Source organism: Quercus robur, chromosome 8 (genome assembly GCF_932294415.1).
Source record: "Quercus robur chromosome 8, dhQueRobu3.1, whole genome shotgun sequence".
Classification (NCBI taxonomy): Eukaryota; Viridiplantae; Streptophyta; class Magnoliopsida; order Fagales; family Fagaceae; genus Quercus; species Quercus robur.
The window spans coordinates 52122855-52144571 of record NC_065541.1 but is presented as its reverse complement, the minus strand read 5'-3'; the positions used below and the strand labels follow the sequence as shown (position 1 = coordinate 52144571).

At 33.0% G+C, this 21717-nt stretch overlaps 2 protein-coding genes across 3 annotated transcripts; both read left to right on the top strand.

Annotated features, from left to right (window-relative positions):
- Positions 1-2453: 2453 nt before the first annotated feature.
- LOC126696951 (tRNA-specific adenosine deaminase TAD1) lies at positions 2454-8356 on the top strand. Its single transcript, XM_050393725.1, has 10 exons — positions 2454-2661; positions 2764-2887; positions 3556-3746; positions 3898-4032; positions 5513-5626; positions 6396-6565; positions 6644-6720; positions 6808-6927; positions 7003-7090; positions 7985-8356. Exons 1-10 carry the CDS (start codon positions 2508-2510, stop codon positions 8093-8095), a joined length of 1284 nt encoding a protein of 427 aa, XP_050249682.1. The 5' UTR covers positions 2454-2507; the 3' UTR covers positions 8096-8356.
- Positions 8357-11389: 3033 nt separating this feature from the next.
- Positions 11390-17023, top strand: LOC126696949 (uncharacterized). 2 transcript variants are annotated; one of them, XM_050393721.1, is made up of 7 exons: positions 11390-11604; positions 11683-11877; positions 14148-14710; positions 14912-15104; positions 15204-15268; positions 15366-15576; positions 16644-17023. In XM_050393721.1, exons 2-7 carry the CDS (start codon positions 11701-11703, stop codon positions 17004-17006), a joined length of 1572 nt encoding a protein of 523 aa, XP_050249678.1. In that variant the 5' UTR covers positions 11390-11604; positions 11683-11700; the 3' UTR covers positions 17007-17023. The 2 variants fall into 2 exon arrangements, with proteins under 2 accessions (XP_050249678.1, XP_050249679.1); XM_050393722.1 differs by having other exon boundaries at positions 11401-11503.
- Positions 17024-21717: the final 4694 nt, after the last annotated feature.

The window sequence follows — 21717 nt, the reverse complement described above, 5'->3', positions numbered from 1 at the left end:
TGTGTTTACAATATAAAGTTACATTGTAAGTGCAATGTGTGTGTATATATATATTATGTAAAAAGAGTGCATGTGAAAAGTTACAGTAATTTCACTACAGTAGTTTTGGTTCGTTTAACTTTCACTGTTTTGCTGGCCCTTTTTTTTTTTTTTTTTTTTTTTTTTTTTTTTTGTGAATGCATAAAGTTGTAGTATATTTGCTATATTATTTTTGGTTTGTTCACAATAATTTTCATAACACTTTCATAACAAATCAAATATGGTAAATTGTTATTGGTTCTAATTTAAACTTACCAATAAAACTACTTTTTTGCCCACCAATAACAACTTGTAGTAACCTACTAATGATTTGCTGTGAAAATGTCATGGACATAACATTTTTTTGTGTGAAAAATGTTAAGACATCTTGATGTTGTCACAATATTTTCAAAACTTCTGAGCTGTCAATTCTTTACAAGTTAAAATAAAATATAACAAAATTATAAAGGTATTATGAAAATGTTGCGTCATTTTGTTGTGTTTTTAGAAATTTTTTGTTGGTTTAATCAACTTTGTTGAGCCAAAATTCATTATTCCACATACAATTTTCTTGGGTTGACTTTTTGTATATTTTTTTTCTTTACACACTATTTTAAATAAAAACACATAATTTTGCACACAAAAACAAAAACAAAAACTTAGGAAAAAAAACATTTTTCATCCTTTATGTTTGGGGTAGTTTACAATTCTTCCTTAAACTTTAAAATCAAGCAATTTTTCCCACAATATTTTGGAAAAGAGCAAATATGTCATATTGTTATTCTCTCAGTTAAACCATAATGAAAACTTATGATTCTTAAAATATTTTATTGTATAATGTCTAAATTACTTCTGCTAAATTTTAACATCCTAAAAATTTTCTTCATGTATTTTGAGTTTTAAATGATAAAAATTCTTAGAAAGTTAGAATGATGATATTCGATGACACAAGCCTTTTATTATCTTTCTTTTTTATTTTTTATTTTTTATTTTTAATTTCTTAGCAAAATTCAATTGTTTATTGTTGGAAGATGATGATATTTGTTATCATTCTTAGAAGTTTTTAGAGAATAGATATATTGTCTTTAACAAGTAGGTACTAAAAAACTATTATAGTTAAATAAATATTTATATGTTAAATAGCTACCCTAACTTTGTGGTTGATCATTGTAAGGACCAGATTCAAGACCCAAGCCCGAAGTCTGAATGGACTTGGGCCCAAAATGCCTAAAACAATGAATTTGTAGAGAATGTGTTAGAAAAACTAGGCTTTAGTTAGCCAAACAACAAATTAGGTAGGTTTGATGTCAAAAGAATGAAAATACACAAGTGTATTCTAAAGCAAAAACGTCCTCGGCAAAGTCCGAGGATATTGGTTTTTATATAATGTTCTTAGGTAACGTTACAAGTTTGATTCTCAATTGCTACACTGTTTCTTTCCTCTTTTTTTTTTTTTTTTTTCAATCCCCTTTCTCACTCACTTCTTCTCCTTTTATACTATCTTTCCCTTTCATCTCCACTTTCCACGTGCATTCTAGATGGTTGGTTTGGATACTTGTCCCATCAGCACTCCCCATAAGCCCTTATGTAGTAGTTGTAAGGTTGAAATCCACTATTTAGGCATCACCTCCACATTAATGCGGCCAGAGAGTTAGCTGCAGTGCATTTAATGCGGAGGCAGCAGCTTTTACCTAAGATATTTAGAGACTTCTCTTTATTTGATGTCTCTGCAATGCTTGTCCGCTTCAACTGAATTTCCGGGATTGTCATTCTTGCTAATAAACCATCTCTTAGGACCTCGGCTTTGTGTAGCCGAGGACACCTTCATCCTTGGCACACTCTCTTGAGCTATTATGACAAAATCCCACCTTTTTATTCATCAACACAGTCTCCTCTGACGAAGACTTCTCCTCCTCGGGCAGATCCTTGTTCTCAGCTTGGGCCATAGGCTTAATATACGGGTAGATAATGAACTCCTGGACTTAAGGACCCTACAATCATAATTCTTAAACAAATGATATTAACTTTTTACGATATAATTATCAAAATTCTTAAAATTAATGTCTCTTTTGATTAATGTATATCTCTATATACTTTAAAAATCAAATTATTCATATCTTTATTTTGTAATACAAATAAAATCTAAAATAGATCTTAATTACTATAGTATTTTTTTCTCACGACAAGCACGTGACTTGCACGTGCTGCTATAACTAGTATTAATACAAACATGCTTTTGAGTGTCGGATAAAACTAGGAAACCCAGGGTTAAAAATCATTAGAACAAAATTTGAAGACCTGGTCTAGCCCAAGATGGTTTGGGCTCTCCTCGTAAGATGGTATTTGATAATGGGCTCCACCTTGTGCTTGACAAGACCTGGTCTAGCCCAAAATGAAGTTCTTTACAATCATTATCTGGGTAATAAAAAATTCTCATACCTTTGAGAAAATGAGACAGTTCTGGATTTTGCTTTGAGCTTTGAAGTTTGATGGCAGAGGCAGAGGCAGAGGCGGAGAAGAAGTGGGGAGAGAAAGTTTCAGACGAAGTGTTGTCTGTATACAAGTCTCTCCCAAAGAAAGGAAAGCCTCAGGGACGCGAAGTCACTGTCTTGGCTGCTTTTCTCCTCTCCTCTCCTTCTCAAAGTAGCCCATTTACCTTCTCACAATTAACAAACCAAAACAGAGTTTTTCCATTTTTGTCAAAGTGTTCGAATTTCTTATGCTATGTGGTGATTTGATTTTCAGATGATTTGGAAGTTGTGGCATTGGGAACTGGGACAAAGTGTATAGGCCGCTCTCTCTTGAGCCCTCGTGGTGATATTCTCAATGACTCGCACGCTGAAATTATTGCACGCAGAGCTTTGCTCAGGTACACTATCTCTCTTTTACTACTTGCACTTGCACTTGTTTGATTGCTGCTTCATTAGTTTTGTTGTACCATTTTCATTGTACTGTGTTGTGCTGTTTGCTTTTTTTTTTTTACTATTTGCGGAAGAAACTAAAGCTAAAGCTTTGTTTTTGTTCTAACCAAATGCCATTACCTTTTACATTTGACAATGAATTAATATATTGCGTAATTGAAGCTTGTTAGTTATTGTGTAGTAATGGACTTCCAACTTTTGGGCTCTCTGCTTTGGAACTTTTTACAGTTTTAGATGATACTATGGTTTTGCAACAAAGGCTTTGTTTTGTTTTAACCAATTGTCATACATTACATTTGAAAAATAAATTAATATTGCATAATTGAAGATTGTTATACTTTTTACTGTTTGATAACTTATGGAACCTTTCTAAAGATGAGCCCCTTTGGAGTTTGTACTCTCATCTAGCCAGTAAAAGCTATGGGCAACTGATCCCAACTGCGCCTGTTTTGTGCTTACTTTATTGTGTAATGGACTTTTGTTCGTGTGGGCTCTCTGCTGTGAATTTTTACAATTTGGAGGTTGTGTAAGAAGTAAAGCTGAAATTTCTTTTTAGTTTTTAAGGTACTTCTATTGGGGTTTTAAGGATTTCTTTTTCTTATGTCTATGGCACCAGGTTTTTCTATGCACAGATTCAATGTCTTACTCAATTTTATAATGTGCAAAATCATATTGATGGAAGCACAATATTGCAAGGTGGTGATATCGACAGCTTGCCCTTTCAATTAGACACAAATAATCTAGGCCAAGGAAAATACAAAATGAAACCGGGCTGGCAATTACACCTCTACATATCACAACTACCATGTAATTCTTAGTGATGTTTTATTTATTTTGTTTTTAATTCTGACATATAGAAAAATTATTTCTTTTTGGTTAATGCATTAACTAAAACTTTACCAAACTCTTCAGAGACGCTTCGTTTCTGGTTATACTATTTTTCTCTTGTTTCCTGTAGGTGGGGCTGCATCACTTGATTTTCCATTGTCTCCTCTTAAAACTAACCTGCCAAGAGAAAGGGGTTCACAATCATGTTTGGGTGATCTTGACAATTCCACAAGTGAACCCTTGGAGGATTCGGTAAAGAATAATGGTGAGATTAGTATTTTAGTTATCCTCTCCTTTCTTCCTCTTTCTCATCGAACTCTTCTTAACTCACTTGGATGTTACCTCTTGTTTGGGTTATTCATGTTACCTCAAATCTAGTCTTAGTGAATTCTTGGCTGTCGCTTTTTTCACATTGTATCTATTTTATTGTGGATAAATGTGTGGCTGTTATGTAGTAATCATTGTGATTCAAATCAAACTTAGGATTGCCATTTTCATCCTGAATTACAACTTTTATATTACTTTAGTGAAGTAGAAGAGTATGGGTGGTTAGTCCCAGATACACTGTAAAGTGGTAATATTATATTATTGTTTTCTTTTATGATGAAAAACTAATGTATCTATTTACCAAAATGGAAAAAGAAAAAAGAAAATAAAGAACCAGGATATAACTAGAGGGGGCACTGTCAAACTTTGAGCAACATTATGAGTTGAAAGTTCCTTCATTCTACCTCTACCTTGTGACATTTAGAGGGCTGATCATTTGGTTATTAGTTTCTCAAAAAAAGTGTTCGTGAATGCCATGGATTATAGGGTAGTGTAAAGTAAGTACTACAAGTGCAATTTTTTATCTCTTCGTAAATGTATGCTTATGATTAATAAATAAACTATATTTGAGATAATTAAATAGATTTATTTTCATTTTTTTTTCCTTAGAAAATAAACTTACAAAACCTAGATTCATTAAACTTATATGATTAGAAATTATATATATTTTTCTACAAATTAAATGACTATTTACATTATTAATAAGTTAAAAATAGTAGTTCAATATTTTATACACTTATTTCCAAACTTAGATAATATGAAAGTTTATATAAGTATATTATATAGGTACATATATAAAATATATTTATATAGTCAATTTAGACTTTCTTATAACAGTCTAGGTTATCAGTACATGGCAAGGGTTAGTATCCCATGCTCAACGATGTGAAGTATTGTTGAAAGAAGAAAGCTAAGCAAGTGTAAAAATACAAAAATTCAGGAGTGTGGTAGAGATAGAAATGGAACCTGAATGACAGGAGAAATGGAACACCAAGGTCTATTCAAAAAGCTCGAGATAGAAGCGTGGACCAGATATGCTGTAAAGTGGTAATATTATATTGTTGTTTTCTTTTATGATGAAAAACTAATGTATCTATTTACCATAAGAGAAAAAGAAAAAAGGAAAAAAAGAAGAAGAACCAGGATATCACTAGAGAGGGACTGTCAAACTTTGAGCAACATTATGAGTTGAAAGTTCCTTCATTCTACCTCTACCTTGTGACATTTAGAGGGCTGATCATTTGGTTATTAGTTTCTCAAATTACATGGTTTCCTTGTTCATCTTCTTGCGTTGCTTTCGATATTTTCATAACAGAATTCTGTTTTATGACATACTTGTAGCAATTGCATCTTTCTACGAGAAGAATTATTACTAACTATTTTATCTGAATGTAGAGTATAAGTGGATTCATTTTCAGGTGATACTCCAAAACTTATTGGCTCGGTTCAAAGAAAGCCTGGTCGTGGTGATACAACATTGTCAGTTAGCTGCTCTGACAAGATAGCTCGTTGGAATGTTGTGGGAGTTCAAGGTTTGTCCTTTAATAACTAACTGTGATCCCATGTTCAAGCATGGATAATTTTTAGCTTTCTATTTTGCTTAAAGATAGGCTTGACCCTCTATTGATGAAAAGATGAGTGAAAGTCACTTGAAATGGACTTTGGTCATGTGCATAGGAGAGTGGTTTATGCACTAGTGAGTAAAAGAGAGTTAATTCAAGTCGAGGGAATGAAAAAAAATAGAGGAAGACCTAAAAAAACCTTTAATAGAAGTATAAAAATACATGTCAATTAAAGAGATAACAGAGAGTATGAATTTGAATATAATAGAATCAAGGAAAAATGATACATGTTGCTACCTTAATTAGTCTGTTGAGCATCCATAATTGACCCCAAAATTTTGGGACTAAGGCTTGGATGTTCTTTAAATTTAAAAATAGTATCTTGATACCATTTAATATCATTAATAGTTCCTATAATCTAAATTGTACGATTGTGTGTGTGAGTACCAGTGTAAAACGTGTTAATTTTAGGATCGTATAAGACATGCATATATCCTTGACTAATTTGTTGAGGATTGATAGCCAACATTAAAAATTTGGGACTAAGGCTTTGTTATTGTAGTTGTTGCTGTGTTAAGATGAGCATACATGTTTGTAGGATTGTATCACCTGTTTTTCTATTTTCTTGTTATAGACACTTGGGCAAGTGTTTACGGTTTTTCTTACTATAATTTTATAAATTGTTGGGCACTATTATTAGAGGAATAAAATAAAAAGGTTATTCATTCTCTCATTTCAGGGGCTCTGCTTTCCTACTTTCTTCAACCTGTTTACCTTTCTTCTGTTACCGTTGGGGGATCCCCTAACAGTCCTGAAAAGTTTCTCTTAGAGGATTGCTTGAAAAGAGCTATATATGATCGAATCCAACCATTTTCAAGTGAGCTAATGAGTCCCTTTCAAGTGAACCAGGTCTGTAAAGTGAGTATTATCTCTGTAAAATGGAAAATAAGCAGGCTTATGACAACATTACTCTAACTACACTGGCAGCCACAATTCTGGGCAGCCCCAATACCACCAAAGGAGTTTCAACATTCTGAAACAGCTTTGAGCACTTTAACATGCGGGTACTTCAATTAAATTTGACCAGTTATAGTTCATATTATCCTATAATTGTTTGGTTGCTAAATGTTTCTGCATGCTTTGATTGTCAGGTATTCGATTTGTTGGAATGAAGCTGGTTTGCATGAAGTCATTCTCGGAACCACTGGAAGAAAGCAAGGCACCTCTGCCAAAGGAGCACTTTCTCCATCTACTGAGTCCTCTCTGTGCAAGTAAGTTGATAATATGCTTGAACAAAATTCACCTGTAGAAATAGCATAATCACCATCATCACTATTATTGCACAGAAAGCGATTATTGGAGATTTTCTTGTCACTAGGACACGAATGCCAAACCAAAGATCCAGCCAATGAGATTTCTTATCGAGCACTCAAGGTAATATTTTTAATTTTCTGCATGTTGATCTGCAGACTCTTTTTGATTGACTATTATGTTATCCAGATGATGAGGTAATTTCAGGATTTTTTAACAAAAAGAAAATGTTGTCTTCAGTTATTTTGGCAAACCAGGCTCAATACAATTTGAGACATTTTCTTATATTTAAATATCAAATAAATAATATCTTTTGAACTTTTTATATTTTTATTATTAATTTAAAATCCAATCTTCTCACTTTTTGAAATACAAAATTACTAATTAGGTTTTTGTATTCAAATTTGGCTAACATCTCTATATTTTGTACCGATCTCTTTTCTTTTATCTGGATTGTAAATATTTATAGGAATATAGTTAGTTGAAGCATTTAGGCTGCATCAATGGGGATATGTGTAAAAAGGAGTTGATTTTCAAATTTCACCTGAATTTATTTCAATATTTTTTCTCATTATTTTATCCCTCATCCTACATATTTAAGACTCAAGATGTTAAAGAGGTAACTTTTGTTAAGAATGCCAGGGATACAATATTCATGATTTGGTTGCCTAATTACAAAAACATGTTTATTTTGTGAAGAAACTTTTGTTAATAAAAATATAGTAGTGAAATGTGCATGTGTGAATGAGAGAAAAAGGCAGCAAGCATGTGATCAGTTATGTAATTTTTTGGCAAGTGAAGGTTCCATAAACTGGCATCCTAAACTTGTGAGATGTAAATTTAAGTAAATGTACTTCGTGATTTAGACCCACAAAAAAAACCAATGTATTTGTGATTTAGCATTTTTATTGATTTGATGTATCTGAAGATGTGAAAAATGGATTCAGCTAGCTGGTATGAACTGATGTATATTACCTGTCATCTTCTAACTGGTTTGACATAATGATCCCTTTCCAGGAGAGGGCTCAGGAATACAACTTGACTTCAAAAATTTTTAAAGGAAGACCGCCTTTTAGCAATTGGCTATTGAAACCGGAGGACTATGAAGCCTTCTCCATTTTCAGATAGTAAGGTGAGATATGTGCTACTTAGTCTGCAATTCTGTAGCACATTAGTGAGAGATGGTAAATTGTTCTAAATTAATTGTTGGTGAGATAATAAATAGTTCTAGATGAATTGGCGAGTGCATAACCCTGTCTTCAATGTGAAATGGAAGTTAGAGGTGTCACATTTTTTCTTTTAGGCCATTCAGAGTATGAAAGCAGATAGACAAAAACTTGAGGAAGCTAAGGTAACTGCTTGCAATGTTATAACTGCTCTTCCAGTTTATTTGTGAGTATGAATGGTGTGGATGTTCATTTGTTGTTGCTAAGCTGTGTCATCGACCCAGGTCATAGATGAGTCTATGGCATTGGTGAATGGTTCCAATGGGGCCTAGTTTTGAGTGGTTACATTTAATAGATTCAAATTATCAGAGATTAGTTTGATTATAGAAAAACTTTTGACTGACTTTTGGACAAATGTTTATCAGTTTATAGGGTTGTGGGAAAAAGGTTAAAACATTATGCTGGACTTGGAGATAACAAGCATTATTCTGCTTGACGCCTTTTTCTAGTCTTCACTTTGTACTTGCTCCTAGTGCACCAATTGTATCCATGCTAACCTTTTGAATTTCAGCTAATGACATTGGTATAGACTGAGGACTAAGTTTAGAGAGATGAACACCAATCATAATATTCATTTGTTCATACTGCTGCAATAATCGAATGCTTAATTATTAGTAATAATCTGGTGATGCTTTGCATGTTCTGCACATGATTAGCTTGAGTGAAAAATACACCATATTTTTTAGTTTATTTATTTATTACCGAGTGTGACTATTTTTCTAATTTGGGTCGTCTCTGACAGCCTGGTTTGGGGGCCCAAGGAAGCAAGACTTCTGATAAGCTGTTTGCGTTTATACATGTGCCATGCCACTTGGTTCAATAATATTTCAATGGGTTGTTTTATGGGTTCCGTATTGTTTACCCTAAAAGTAAAAAGTCAAAAGCGTTTTAGGTTGGCTTATCTTGTTTTTAGGAAATGATCTTCCATGTGGCAATACTATGGGGGTATTCAGTATAAACTGATTTTGATTTGATAAAGAATTAAACTTAGGTATAGTCCTTTAGGTGCACTATATTAAGTTTTTCTTAATTAATTTCAAATTCTTAGTTGCATTGACCAATAAGATAAGAATAGTGTTATCCATAAAAAAAAAAAAATAGTGTTATCCTTTTTAAGAACAATTAAATTCAAAACAAACAAGTGTTTGAATTCAATTAGAGAATGTATCTAAGGTATTGTATTTAAAGTATTGTATTTAAATTTTATCAAGGGTATGTAGCTTGCTGGAGAGTTTACACAAAAATAGTTATACTATAAGATGGTAGATAGCTAGTACATCCTCAATGAACTCGAGCTGGCCTTATTTTTAATAATATTTTACGCGTTACCTATAAATAAAAATGGTGGATAGTGATTTGTTTCTTCAATTTAGCTTGCTAACCAGGGTCTTATCCTCGTTGAGCTGAGTGGGAGTACTTGATGTTCAGTATAAAAATAATTCTACATTCCAAAATGAGATACTTTTGGGGTGTTTTATTTAATTGCACCAAATGAATTCCCTTCCTCCATAGGGTGAATATATATATATATATATATAAAAATTATGACAAAGCAAGCATAGAGTCTGCACAATTTTAATAACAATGTCAATGTATGTCAACAAGACACTAAAATCATGTCTTATTTTATATAATTGGGTGATATCACTTTAGTAAGGCCCACAACAAGATTGAGCCCCCATAATTTGGTGATCTCTAAATCTCAGGAATCCCTTTCACTTGGTCCATGCTCATTGTGAGCTCTGATAAGTGCTAGGGAGATTCTGATCGAGGTCTTAATATTACATGTAGGGTTACTATTTAATTCAAAAGTTTAAGTTTACAGAGGAAAAACTCATTCATCAGATCAAGGTCAACTATAAGTTTTTCAAATAGCTTTCTTAGATCATTTTATGCCATGTGTTTATGAATAACCAAGCTCATAATTGAGCTGGTTATTTTTAAACATTAATGGGAGTGGATTGTCGCACTATGCTTTATTTTAAAGGAAAGATAAAATGCAGCTCAACCGAGTTATTTAGCCTGGGAGGTACAATACTGTCTGCAATTATCCTAAGCTGCCAAATTCACAAATTAAACCATTCTCAAGGGAGAACAATTCAATGTTGTATGGTAGGTAAAGCTCTAATCTACCATTTGTCGAATTTGACCTAAAATCAACCTAATTTGGTAGAATTAGATGTGTTGTAGGAAAAGAACATACAATGAATAGGTACCGTATGCAAACACAGTGTTCAAAGATAGTGATAGTCTAACTATTTATTTTCCTACATATTTCTAAAGAAAAACTTTCTTCACCCCCTCCCTATGACAATTGTCAAAGGGATTTTGGTAACCAAGTCACTTTGGCACGCAACCATTAACACAAGTAATGCTAATAGTTTTGTCAACAAATTTCTCAATGGTTGAGCCACAGTTGAAAGGTTATTATTAATTTTCATATGGATTTATCACTAAAACTACTTTATTATCTATCATTAACAAATTGTCATCTTAGACAACATTAAAATTTGTTGACTAATTGAAATTCGTTGTGAATTATGTCGTGATTTTAGACTTATCTTTATTGTCATTAACATTGATATTATTTGTTCAGCAAATAACATTTTCGAGGTTAATTATGACCTTAATATAATATGACACTTAAACTTATGAGTTCTTATTTTTTTATTATAAACTTCAATATTATTAAAATAATCTAAAACAAAGAACTACAGTACAGAAACTACAGCAACGAAAAAACTCTCTAAAACCCACTGCAAATAAATGCTTTAAAATTGTATTTTGATTACCCATTACTTCAACTAAGATTTATAAGTACAACTCAGTTCCCAAGCCGCAATCATACAACGTTTTATCAAATACCCAAATGCACCAGATCTAGTCAACAATCTTCTGCTAAGAAGCCAATGGGCTAGGGAGATTGGAATTGACCTTTTTACATACGACGGCTACTTCAGTTGAAGTCTATGGGGGTTGGGTGGGGAGGGCAATTTGGTTAATTAGGTCAATGATAATGGCTAAATTAGTCGCTATTAGTTGAACACTTCAATTAGAGGCGACTCAACATCAAAAAGACTGAACTGCCATAAGAATAGTCAACTACTTTATGAGCTCTTTATGACAGTGTGAGGGATAGTTTTGGACTAGCAAGTGATTTAACACTTTCGAGACTTCACAATTTTGTCCCTACTTAAGCTGAGACTCAAAAGAGTCCTTATTTTGGTGGAAATTTGCATGCAATTAGGGAGCAAATTATGGAAATGAAACGTGAATTATCCCTTTAAAATCAAGGAATCACAAGTTTCATGTAAGTACGTCTGTTCTTGTGTGTGAGAGAATGAGGAGTTTCACCTTCACACAATCACACATAGCATATGGGTACATTTAAGACACAAACTAAGAATTGAGGTTAGTTCTGTGGACTCGCTTTTTTGTATGAAAGTACTCTGGATATGTAACATAGGTTAAGCTTTTTTGGCTTTTCAGGTTTCCATCAAAAACACTATGAAAAGGAATAGTGAGAAGGAATTTAATATGTTCTATAATGGAGGGCTTCACAAGCATCACAGTGGAACTGGCTGGCGACCATTAAAGAAGAGAGTTACAACAGCTAGCTTGATCTTCTTCTTCTTCTTCTTCCTTCTTGTCAGTGCTTTGGTATTTCTAGGCTGGATTGATGCTGTAAGTCTTTCTTCTTATTCCTTACAATCTTTTGTCATCAGCCTTAGCAAACTTACACATTTGACCTACCATTCTATAATGGTAACAAGAAATTTTAATGGCAATGGAAAAGGTTTGTTAAGTCGATCACCAAGGCTACAATGTTGCCTTTGCAAATCCTTCTTTATCTTGTGCAATTGTATTGCCTACAAGCAATACTACGATACTCTTTGTGCTTATTTTCTTCATCTATAAAATTCCCTAAAAACTTCCAAACCCTAAGATCCTAAATTTTTTTATTTGAGACTTTTATTCCCTAAAAATAATGAACCAAATCTTTGCAGTGAGGCAAATAATATATATATTTATAACAATTAAATCTCTTTTTTTTTGGGAGTAAAAATAAATAAATCTCCAAGTTGGAATTTTTCTTAAATGTAGTTTGTCTGGTTTATGTGTATTCGTCTATTAAAATTTTATATTAACTAGCAGTGATATTCTAGTATGATTCATGGATTAATTAAAAAATATATATGTAACAGAAAGAAAATATTTTATTAATATTATCGAATGTAGTGTGTAAGTTATACTATGTTAAAACATAAAATTATGATAAAAATCAAAATAAATGTTAAATTTCTTGAAATTTTATGTAGAATAGAATTAATTTTTTTTTTTTTTTTGATGAGAAGAATTTTAATTTCTTGAAACTTAAACAATAAAGTTTTTATCTATAATAAGCTATCCTTGTTCCCTATTTTCGTCACCCTATTCGGGTTCAAGTCCATTCAATGGGCTAAGTTCAAATTTTACTAGACCACGGCCCAATAGCCCTTCTTGTGCTGCCATAAGTTCTCATCCTTGTCATCTTAGCACCGACTGAATGATTAATTTTTTTAATCAACAACATCATGATCAAGATAGTGGTTGATGTAGTGGTCATGATTTCTAGGACAAGTTTTTCCCTTTAATTATTAAGGGATTATGTATATACACCTGTTTAAACAAAGAGTTTAGATATTTTATAATACCAGGAGTGCATTACTCATGCCAATTATAATAATAATTTATGTAAAAGGATTCCCACTAGTTCCTTTCATTTTTAGCTGAATGTACAACTAATGACATTTATTGATTTTTAAATGGAACATATCTTAAAATTAATGGGAATTAGAGGATTCAGTTGGAGTTCTTCCCAGGGGCGGAGCCACCTTGCTCGTGGCCACTCCAAAATTTTAAATCTTCTCCATAATGGATGAATTTAAGATGCTTGTAACAAAATTTAGAATTTAGAATTTGATGATAATAGATTAATTTTATTCTATGAAAGACTCATAGTAGACATAATTTTGATGCAATTTTTTTTTTTTTTGGGTGTGTGTGTGTGTGTGTTTGGATATTTTGTATGATTATGGTGAACTAGACAATTTATGGATATATTAACGTTTTTAATTTTATAAAAACACTATAACTTGGCCTCCTTAAGTAAAAAATCTTTGCTATGCTCCTGATTCTTCCCATAATTTATAAATTATTAGTTCCTTAATAAAGTTCTTATTTATTATGGTATTACCTATGTTGAAAAAGGATTCTAGAAATAAAAAGGGTTTTACTAACGTATGAAGGAAATGTAGCTTCTTCTATTTGGTTGACAAGAGAAAAAAGAAAATGATTGAAAATTGAGGAAAAACAAATTTGTCCGAGCCCATATTTTATAATCGGTCCAAATTGATTGATACATTTTGGTAGTGTGTTTTTTGAGAATTTGAGTTTATATCAAAATACAATTTATACAACTATATATTCGAATTTGCCTATTAATTATTTGAGTAATATCAATTGTAAATTTGTAATGAGATTTGATTATCATGATAATATTTTTATGAGAATGAAAAATTTGAAACATAAAAAGTTTGTACCCAAAAATAAAGGAAAACATAACACACCATAACAAAAATTTGAAGAATATAAAAATTTCAAAAAAGAATAATACCAATCAATCACACCCAAGTTTCTCAAAAAAAAAAAAAAATCCAAAATAATAGAATCATATATTTGTAAAGACTAGAAAATCTAGAGATAGATGGATAGAAAATACTTTTAAAAACAAAATTTTTCAATAAATTATACATCATAACGTATTACAAAATAAAAATTTATTATTATATATTGTCATGATGCACGGGTCGACTAATTATTTTAAATTATTAATCTTCATTCATTTCATTGCCACCATACTTTTTTAGAATAAAGTTGCTAAACCAATAATTTATTATATTTGTGCTTTGCAGTCCATAATTTTAGGTAGTTCTTCTTCCACTGATAAACCAATCATAAAAACCACAGAAAAATCACCAAAAAAGCAAGAATTCCCACTGAAATGCACAAAAGGAAACGAAACACAGACCTGCCCAATAAACTACTACCCAACAACAACACATAATCCTGACCGTCCAATATCATCATCAAACGAAACATGCCCATCATACTTCCGTTGGATCCACGAAGATCTACGGCACTGGAAGCACACAGGAATCACGAGAGACATGGTGGAGCGGGCCCGCAGGACCGCGCATTTCAGGCTTGTGATCGTAGACGGTAAGGCCTACGTAGAGAAGTATAGGCAGTCGATACAGACAAGGGACATGTTCAGCTTGTGGGGCATTTTGCAGCTGCTAAGGTTGTACCCTGGGAGATTGCCTGACTTGGAACTCATGTTTGATTGTGATGATCGCCCTGTTGTCCCATCTAAGGACTTTCGGGGCCCAAATGCGGGCCCACCTCCATTGTTTCGTTACTGTTCTGATGGGTGGAGTTTGGATATTGTGTTCCCTGATTGGTCTTTTTGGGGCTGGTACGTAAATCAATCATGCTTATTACATTGGCCCAAAGGGAAATATGATCCTCTTCATTTCATGGCTAAAATGTCATTTCTTGAATCTAATAATATATCGAGTACTAGAGAAAAATATAAATTTAAAAGAGCAATTTTTTTTTTTTTTTTTTTTGGGTGGGGAAATTAAACTTTTACATAGGCTTGACTTAATTTTGTTAGGGCCGAGATCAATATAAGGCCGTGGAAAAGTTTGTTGGAGGACATAAAACAAGGCAACTCAAGAACTAAATGGAAGGACAGAGTACCCTATGCTTATTGGAAAGGGAATCCAAGCGTGGCTCCAACTAGAAATGACCTTTTGAAGTGCAATGTCTCAAACAAAGATGATTGGAACACTCGCCTATATACACAGGTTAATACACATTTTTCTCATTTACTCACAAATGTTGAACATTTTCCTATTGTATACATGTTGCATTATAATGTTTTGTATGATGTGCTATAATTTCAGGATTGGCTGCAAGAATCTAAACAGGGTTATAAACAATCAAATTTAGAAGACCAATGCACTCACAGGTAGTTATAAAAACAAGATCAGTGAACTATTTTATTTCCATTTTAACTATTCTTATTTTTCCCCTTCTTTAATTGAGAAAAGTGTAATTTGTGTCAGATATAAGATTTATGTAGAGGGATGGGCATGGTCTGTAAGTGAGAAGTACATTTTAGCATGTGACTCGATGACCTTGCTCATAAGGCCTCGTTACTATGATTTCTTCATTAGAGGCATGGTGCCATTGGAGCACTACTGGCCCATTAGGGATAATAGCAAGTGCACCTCTCTTAAATTTGCTGTGGAATGGGGCAACAATCACACACAAAAGGTCTCTCTCTCTCTCTCATATTATCAAAATGTTTTCACAAAGGGGTGTGCATCTACCCATCTAACAGACTAATCTAACCCAACGATTTGAATTGTATTTCATGGGTTGATAACTTGATTTGTTTTCTTTTTCTTTTTCTTTTTTCCAAACTTGAGTTGGGTGGGATTCAAGTTGAAAAAATTTCCAACCGTAAGTAACCTTACCAAACCTACACACTATTAATTTTTTTTAATAAAAATATGTAATTTAAAATTTCATGTTTGATTTATTTTATATTTTGAGACTTAAGGTTAAGTTAATTACTTTAAATTATTTTGATATTTTGGGACCTAGTTTGATGACACTTGAATATTACTCCTAATAATATAAATTACAATTATCTATTAAATAATGAACTTACATAGTTGAATGAAAGCATAAATTTTTTTATTAGATCCGACAAAATTGTTCAAACTCAATGACCCAACCCAATTCCTACAAGTTCCGTTGTGTTGGGTTAGTTTTTAAACTATAATGGGTTAGGTTGAAATTTCTCAACTTGAGCAAGTTGGTCGGGTTGAAAAATCTATGATACATATAAAACTGAAACCATTTGACTTTTTGTTGATCTCATAATATAATGCTAAATTAGTTTTTTTTTTTTTTTTTTTAAGCATAACAATTTTACATTTCATTTAATGTATGTATTTTTAAATTACTTTAATTTTATTTGATATTTAAACCCTTTATCTTTATTAGAATCTTAGTATATTATATTAATATATAATTTCATATACAAAAACACTCATAATAAATGTCTATTAATAACTATCATGATTATCAAATCTCATATTTAAAAAAATAAAAATAAATAAAAGAGAAAAAATATCATATTTTGCTAAACTTTTTTTGTGTGCATTGGGTTATTGACTAGTATCTTTGTTATGATTCAACTAGACTCATGTATAATGTATACCTATTTTCACCTTTTAAGTTTTTGAAGATGCTTTCACTTTTTTCACTAATTTAAATTCATATTAACAAAATGATTTATATTTTCAACTCTTTTATTTTTACAAAATTGGTAGGCTCAAGCCATAGGAGAGGCAGCAAGCAACTTCATACAAGAGGATCTAAAGATGGACTACATATATGACTACATGTTTCATTTGTTAAATGAATATGCAAAGCTCTTGAAATTCAAACCATCTATACCTCAAGGAGCAGTTGAGCTATGTTCAGAAATGATGGCTTGCCCTGCGAAAGGTACATGGGAGAAATTCATGGTTGAATCCATGGTTAAGTCTCCCAGTGATTTAACCCCATGCACCTTGCCTCCTCCTTATGATCCTTCATCACTACAAGGTTTTCTCAAGAGAAAGGATAAATCAATAAAGGAAGTGGAAATGTGGGAAAATGAGTATTGGAAAAATCTAAACAAGAAACAATAAATGCAATTTTTGTGTTTCATCTATCAATTAATGTTAGGATTATTTTAATAAAGAAAAAACAAAACATAATAACATTTGTAATTTATTTATCCATTAATTATATAAGTTAATTTTTTTACAATAAATTTTCACTCATTAATGAGTTATATTTGAGAATTAAAACCTTATTAAACTCACATTTTAATGTGCATACTTATATAATTCAAACTTAAGAGCATTGGTAGCAGATTATCTAAAGTGGGCAAAGGAGTGAAAAATACAATTGAGAAAGAAGAAACCAATCGATATCTTGGCATGATGATTGATGGAAGAAATTATTATAAATCCAACATTATTTGTTCAACTCCTATCATATATATTAAAAAAATATCCCCAGTTTATTTATATTTTGTGGAACTTAATTTCACTTCCATGTGTGTATTGAATATTTTTTTAGTGGTCCATTTGGATTGAAGGCAAGGAGAATATAATTGTAAATGTGCTTAAAAAATGGAGGATGAATTTTTGGATTAAGTTTTAAGGATTTGCATGTTCTAAATGAGACGTTGATATGAGTTCCAGTTAGCTCAATTGGTAAAGTTTCTGATAGTTGAATAAGAGACTTAGGGTTCGATCCCCACCTATACCAAAAACCGATTGGTGTCTTAGTCTGATGATAAAGAGTTATCATCAGGAGCTGACGCTATAGCTTGAAACTCTAAACAAAATAAAAATAAATAAATGAGATGTTAATCCTATTGTTTTAGATGTCTAACTTTTCCTTAATAATCACTGCTAATAAATGCTTTGAAATTGGATTTTGAATACCCATTGCTGCAACTAAGATATATACTCTCTGTTTATTTTGAAGTAAAATATTTTTCCTTTTTTCAGGTGTTTGTTTGCATGTAAAATCTGGTCAAATTTGTAAAATATTTTCTATTAACCATGAAATCCTTTATAAAAAATTATAAAATGTTTTACCTTTAAAATTTTAGTAACACATTTTACAAAATATATAGAGGCTAGGTCATCAGTTTAGTGGGTTGGGTAGTTGGTGGTTTGGTAATCAGAGACACTATTTAGGCGGTGATGAGGTAGTCAGAGCTGTCATTTTAGTGATTGGTGTTAGTAGTTCAGTCATCGAAGACACTACTTCGGCTGTCGGTTCCTACGGTTTAGTCACTAGATCTACGACTCCAATGGTTGAAACACCGATTTTGGTAGTTTGCTTGAAAATTTTTACATAACATACCAAACATCTGAAAATATTTCACTGAAAATATTTTGCAAATAAATTTTTTTACTTGTAAAATATTGTATGCTTGAAAATATTTTACTTTAAAACAAACAGAGTGATAAATGCAACTTAGTTCCTAAAGCACAATCATACAACTTTTTATCAATGTGCAATTACAGTAAACTATCTTGTGGTTTGACCCAAATTCATATTACCTACTTGTAGTTTGAAAGTTGGTACTTTATCCTCCTAATATTTGCTCCATTTGTTTCCAGTAACCAACCTCTGTTAAAAATAGGAATAAATGTGTTTTTTTGATCTCATTCTATGTCTCTCTCCTCTTGAGACCAAAAGAAAAAAAAAAAGACTAGAAAATAAGAATAAAATGAGGGTTTTGTAAAAATTTAATATAAGATCAGATCTTATTTTTGTATGTGTTTTATACTCATAAAAAAACTCAAATTTCAAAGCCAAAACAAAAATTCTACAAACCCCCCCCAAAAAAAAAAAAAACTCTTTCTTTAACCCAGATCTCTTTGTCTCTCTCTTTCTGTTTCTTTTTTCTGACCCAGGTCATTAAACATCTAGGACAAAAAGTAGCATTTGATTTGCTGAAGTCCTGGGACCTATGTGTTCAAACTAGTTCTTTTTTTTTTTTTTTTGGTTGTTGGTAAAAGACGATTCATTAAAACAAACTAAGAAACAATAAGAAATTCAGGGCAAAGCCTGTTAGAGTACATGCCATTAATGTCATTTTCAAAAGCATTAACAACATCCACAAGCGAAATATCATATAAAATAAAATCTAAATCCTGTCTAGTGCTCAACCTTGCAAGGCTGTCCACACACCGGTTAGCTTGCCTATAGCAGTGTTGAAACTGGATTCGGTGGAAGCGAGACGCCAACAACCTGCAATTATCCAAAATAGGGGAAATTTCATTATTTACGTATTAAGCTGTCCCAAGCACATCTACAATAGCTTTGGCATCTAATTCAACTATAAGAGATTGGATATTCAAGTTCCAACACATCAATAACCCATCCCTTAACCCCCATAGCTCTACTACAAAGTTGTTTGCCAGCCTAATGCGCTTAGAGAAACCTGCCACTCATCTGCCATGATCATCTCTCGCTACACCCCCACAACTACCACTCGTGCTGCCAACAGATGACCTATCTGTGTTAAGCTTGTTGGGTTCTAAGACTTTTGATTTAAATGTATTAGAACTTCAATTTGTAATGTTGGCAAACCATGATCAAAACGGTTTAGTCTTGTTTAGACTTGCTCAAAGTATTTGCTTTTTATGTAAAGTTGGAATCAAGTTACTGCAAATTTATTGTGCAATTCTGTCTAGCTTAATCGATCGAGAATTAGACTCGATCGATCGAAAGTCATGCAGATTGTTTTTCTACAGAAATTTCCAACTCAGCCCAAGCTCGTTTGATGTGTAAGGTTTTATGTTTTGTCTTAAGTATAAAAGGGAAAACCCTAACCACATTTTGGAGATGCTCCATATGTTGTGTGTGTGAATCTTTTGTGAGATCAAGAGGTGGTTGCCTTCACACATACTTAGGGTTTCTAAGTTTCAAGATTATGTCAAGAACTTGGTGATCGATTCAGTTGCTGCATTAAGAGCTTAAAGATACACAAGCGGGTGTGCTTGTACTTGCTGGGAATCCAAGAAAGAAGTAATCCGTGGACTCGAAGTTGTCACGTGGTTGTGGTAGTAAGTTTCCTACTCGAGGTAGCAATAGGATGTTAGGGGTTTAAGTCACTATTGTGTAAATTTCAATTCTTTCATAGTGGATTCAGGTTTACCTTGAGGATAGCTAACTTAAATCCTCCCCAGGTTTTTACCAGTTTGGTTTCCTAGGTCATCATATCTTTGTGTTCTTTATTTTTCGCACTTTACATTGATATAATATATTTGTGTTAACCTATATTTGTTAATTTGACTAAGTAATTACTTGGCTAATTACCTAGATTAATCTGGTTGTGTTTTAAAGGGTCTAAAAACATACAAGTGGTATCAGAGCAGGTTGCTCTCTTGTTGTTGATCTTTTGATCTCTGAACTGATCCTTGACTCTTGTTGTCATGGAACACGGATACTCTCTTGTTATCCCATCTCACTTTGATGGAAATAATTATGCTTATTGGAAAGTAAGGATGAAAGAATTCCTGAAATCAATTGATGAGAGAGTCTGGAATTCCGTTGAATACGGTTGGGAGAAGCCCATTACTCCTGTTAGTGAGTGGCAAACTTCTCAAAAAGAAGTAGCCACGTTCAATAACAAAGTTATGAATGCTATCTTTAATGCTGTTTCTATGGAGGAATTTAAGAGAATCTCTAATGTTGAGGTTACTCATACTGCTTGGAATATCCTCCAGATTGTGCATGAAGGCACAAAGGTTGTTAAAATTAATAAGTTGCAGCAATTAACAACTAGATTGGGATAGGATTTCCTTTGATCTTCCCCTGGAAATTAGAAGGATGATACAGGCCACTCCCATCACAATTACTAGTAGAGGAAGTGACAAGCTAGCTTGGGCCGGATCTCCTCAAAGGACTTTTGATTTTAAAAGTGCTTATAAAATTGCCTCAAGTCAGGACTGTAATACTCCTTTTTCTGCGAGCTAGGTTTGGAAAGTTGATACTCTCCCTCATATTAAAACTTTCCTATGGATGTGTGCTCCTGATAGCATTAGGGTAAAGGTTTGCCTTGTGAAAATTAGTTGTAACTTAATGTTACAACTGATGATACCGAAAACAATACCACCAATGAGTCGCACGCTCCTCACTCGATCGCAAATGGCACCTGCACAACGAGAAGGAGTAACCTAACAGAGAGCACCGGTGTGGTACCGGCCAAATACCCTCCGAAGGTCAAGTTAGAACTAATCTCACTGCTCTAGAGTGCTAGAGAGGGTAAAATTATGCGTACCTTGGGTAACGAAAGTGCTAAGGTTTTTATAGTAGCAAGGGTCATCCCTCTTTTCCTTAGAGTAGAAGTCTTTTCCTTATAGGAGTCCTTTTGGGCGTATTTTCCGGGATCCTTTCCTTATAGGAGTCCCTTTGAATATTCTCTTGCGTGGGAGACAAGTCAACTCTTGACTTATCACGTGGGAAGCAAGTCGACTTCATGATTGGTCCGTCGCCCTCAATGCATCTCCTTCAGCTTTTTGGGCGTCACTTGGTCAAACCGTCAGTCTTGGAGGCCATCAAATCCAACCGTCAGCTATTGCTCCGTCTATTTATTTATTGAAGACAGCATAACACCGTCAGTCTGAGGCTCTCTCCTTTTTATCCTCATCAGTTGCCCCCTACTCTATATGCTTGACGTTTAGAACCGTCAGCATGTGGAGTTATTTCTAAAGAAGAATTACGAATGATTCCTCGGGCCGCGAGCTATTTAATGCAAGGTCACGTGGCGCGCGGTAGTTGGTCTCGTTTCTGGCACAGGCGTCGCCTCGCGTTTCGTGCGTTTTCCCC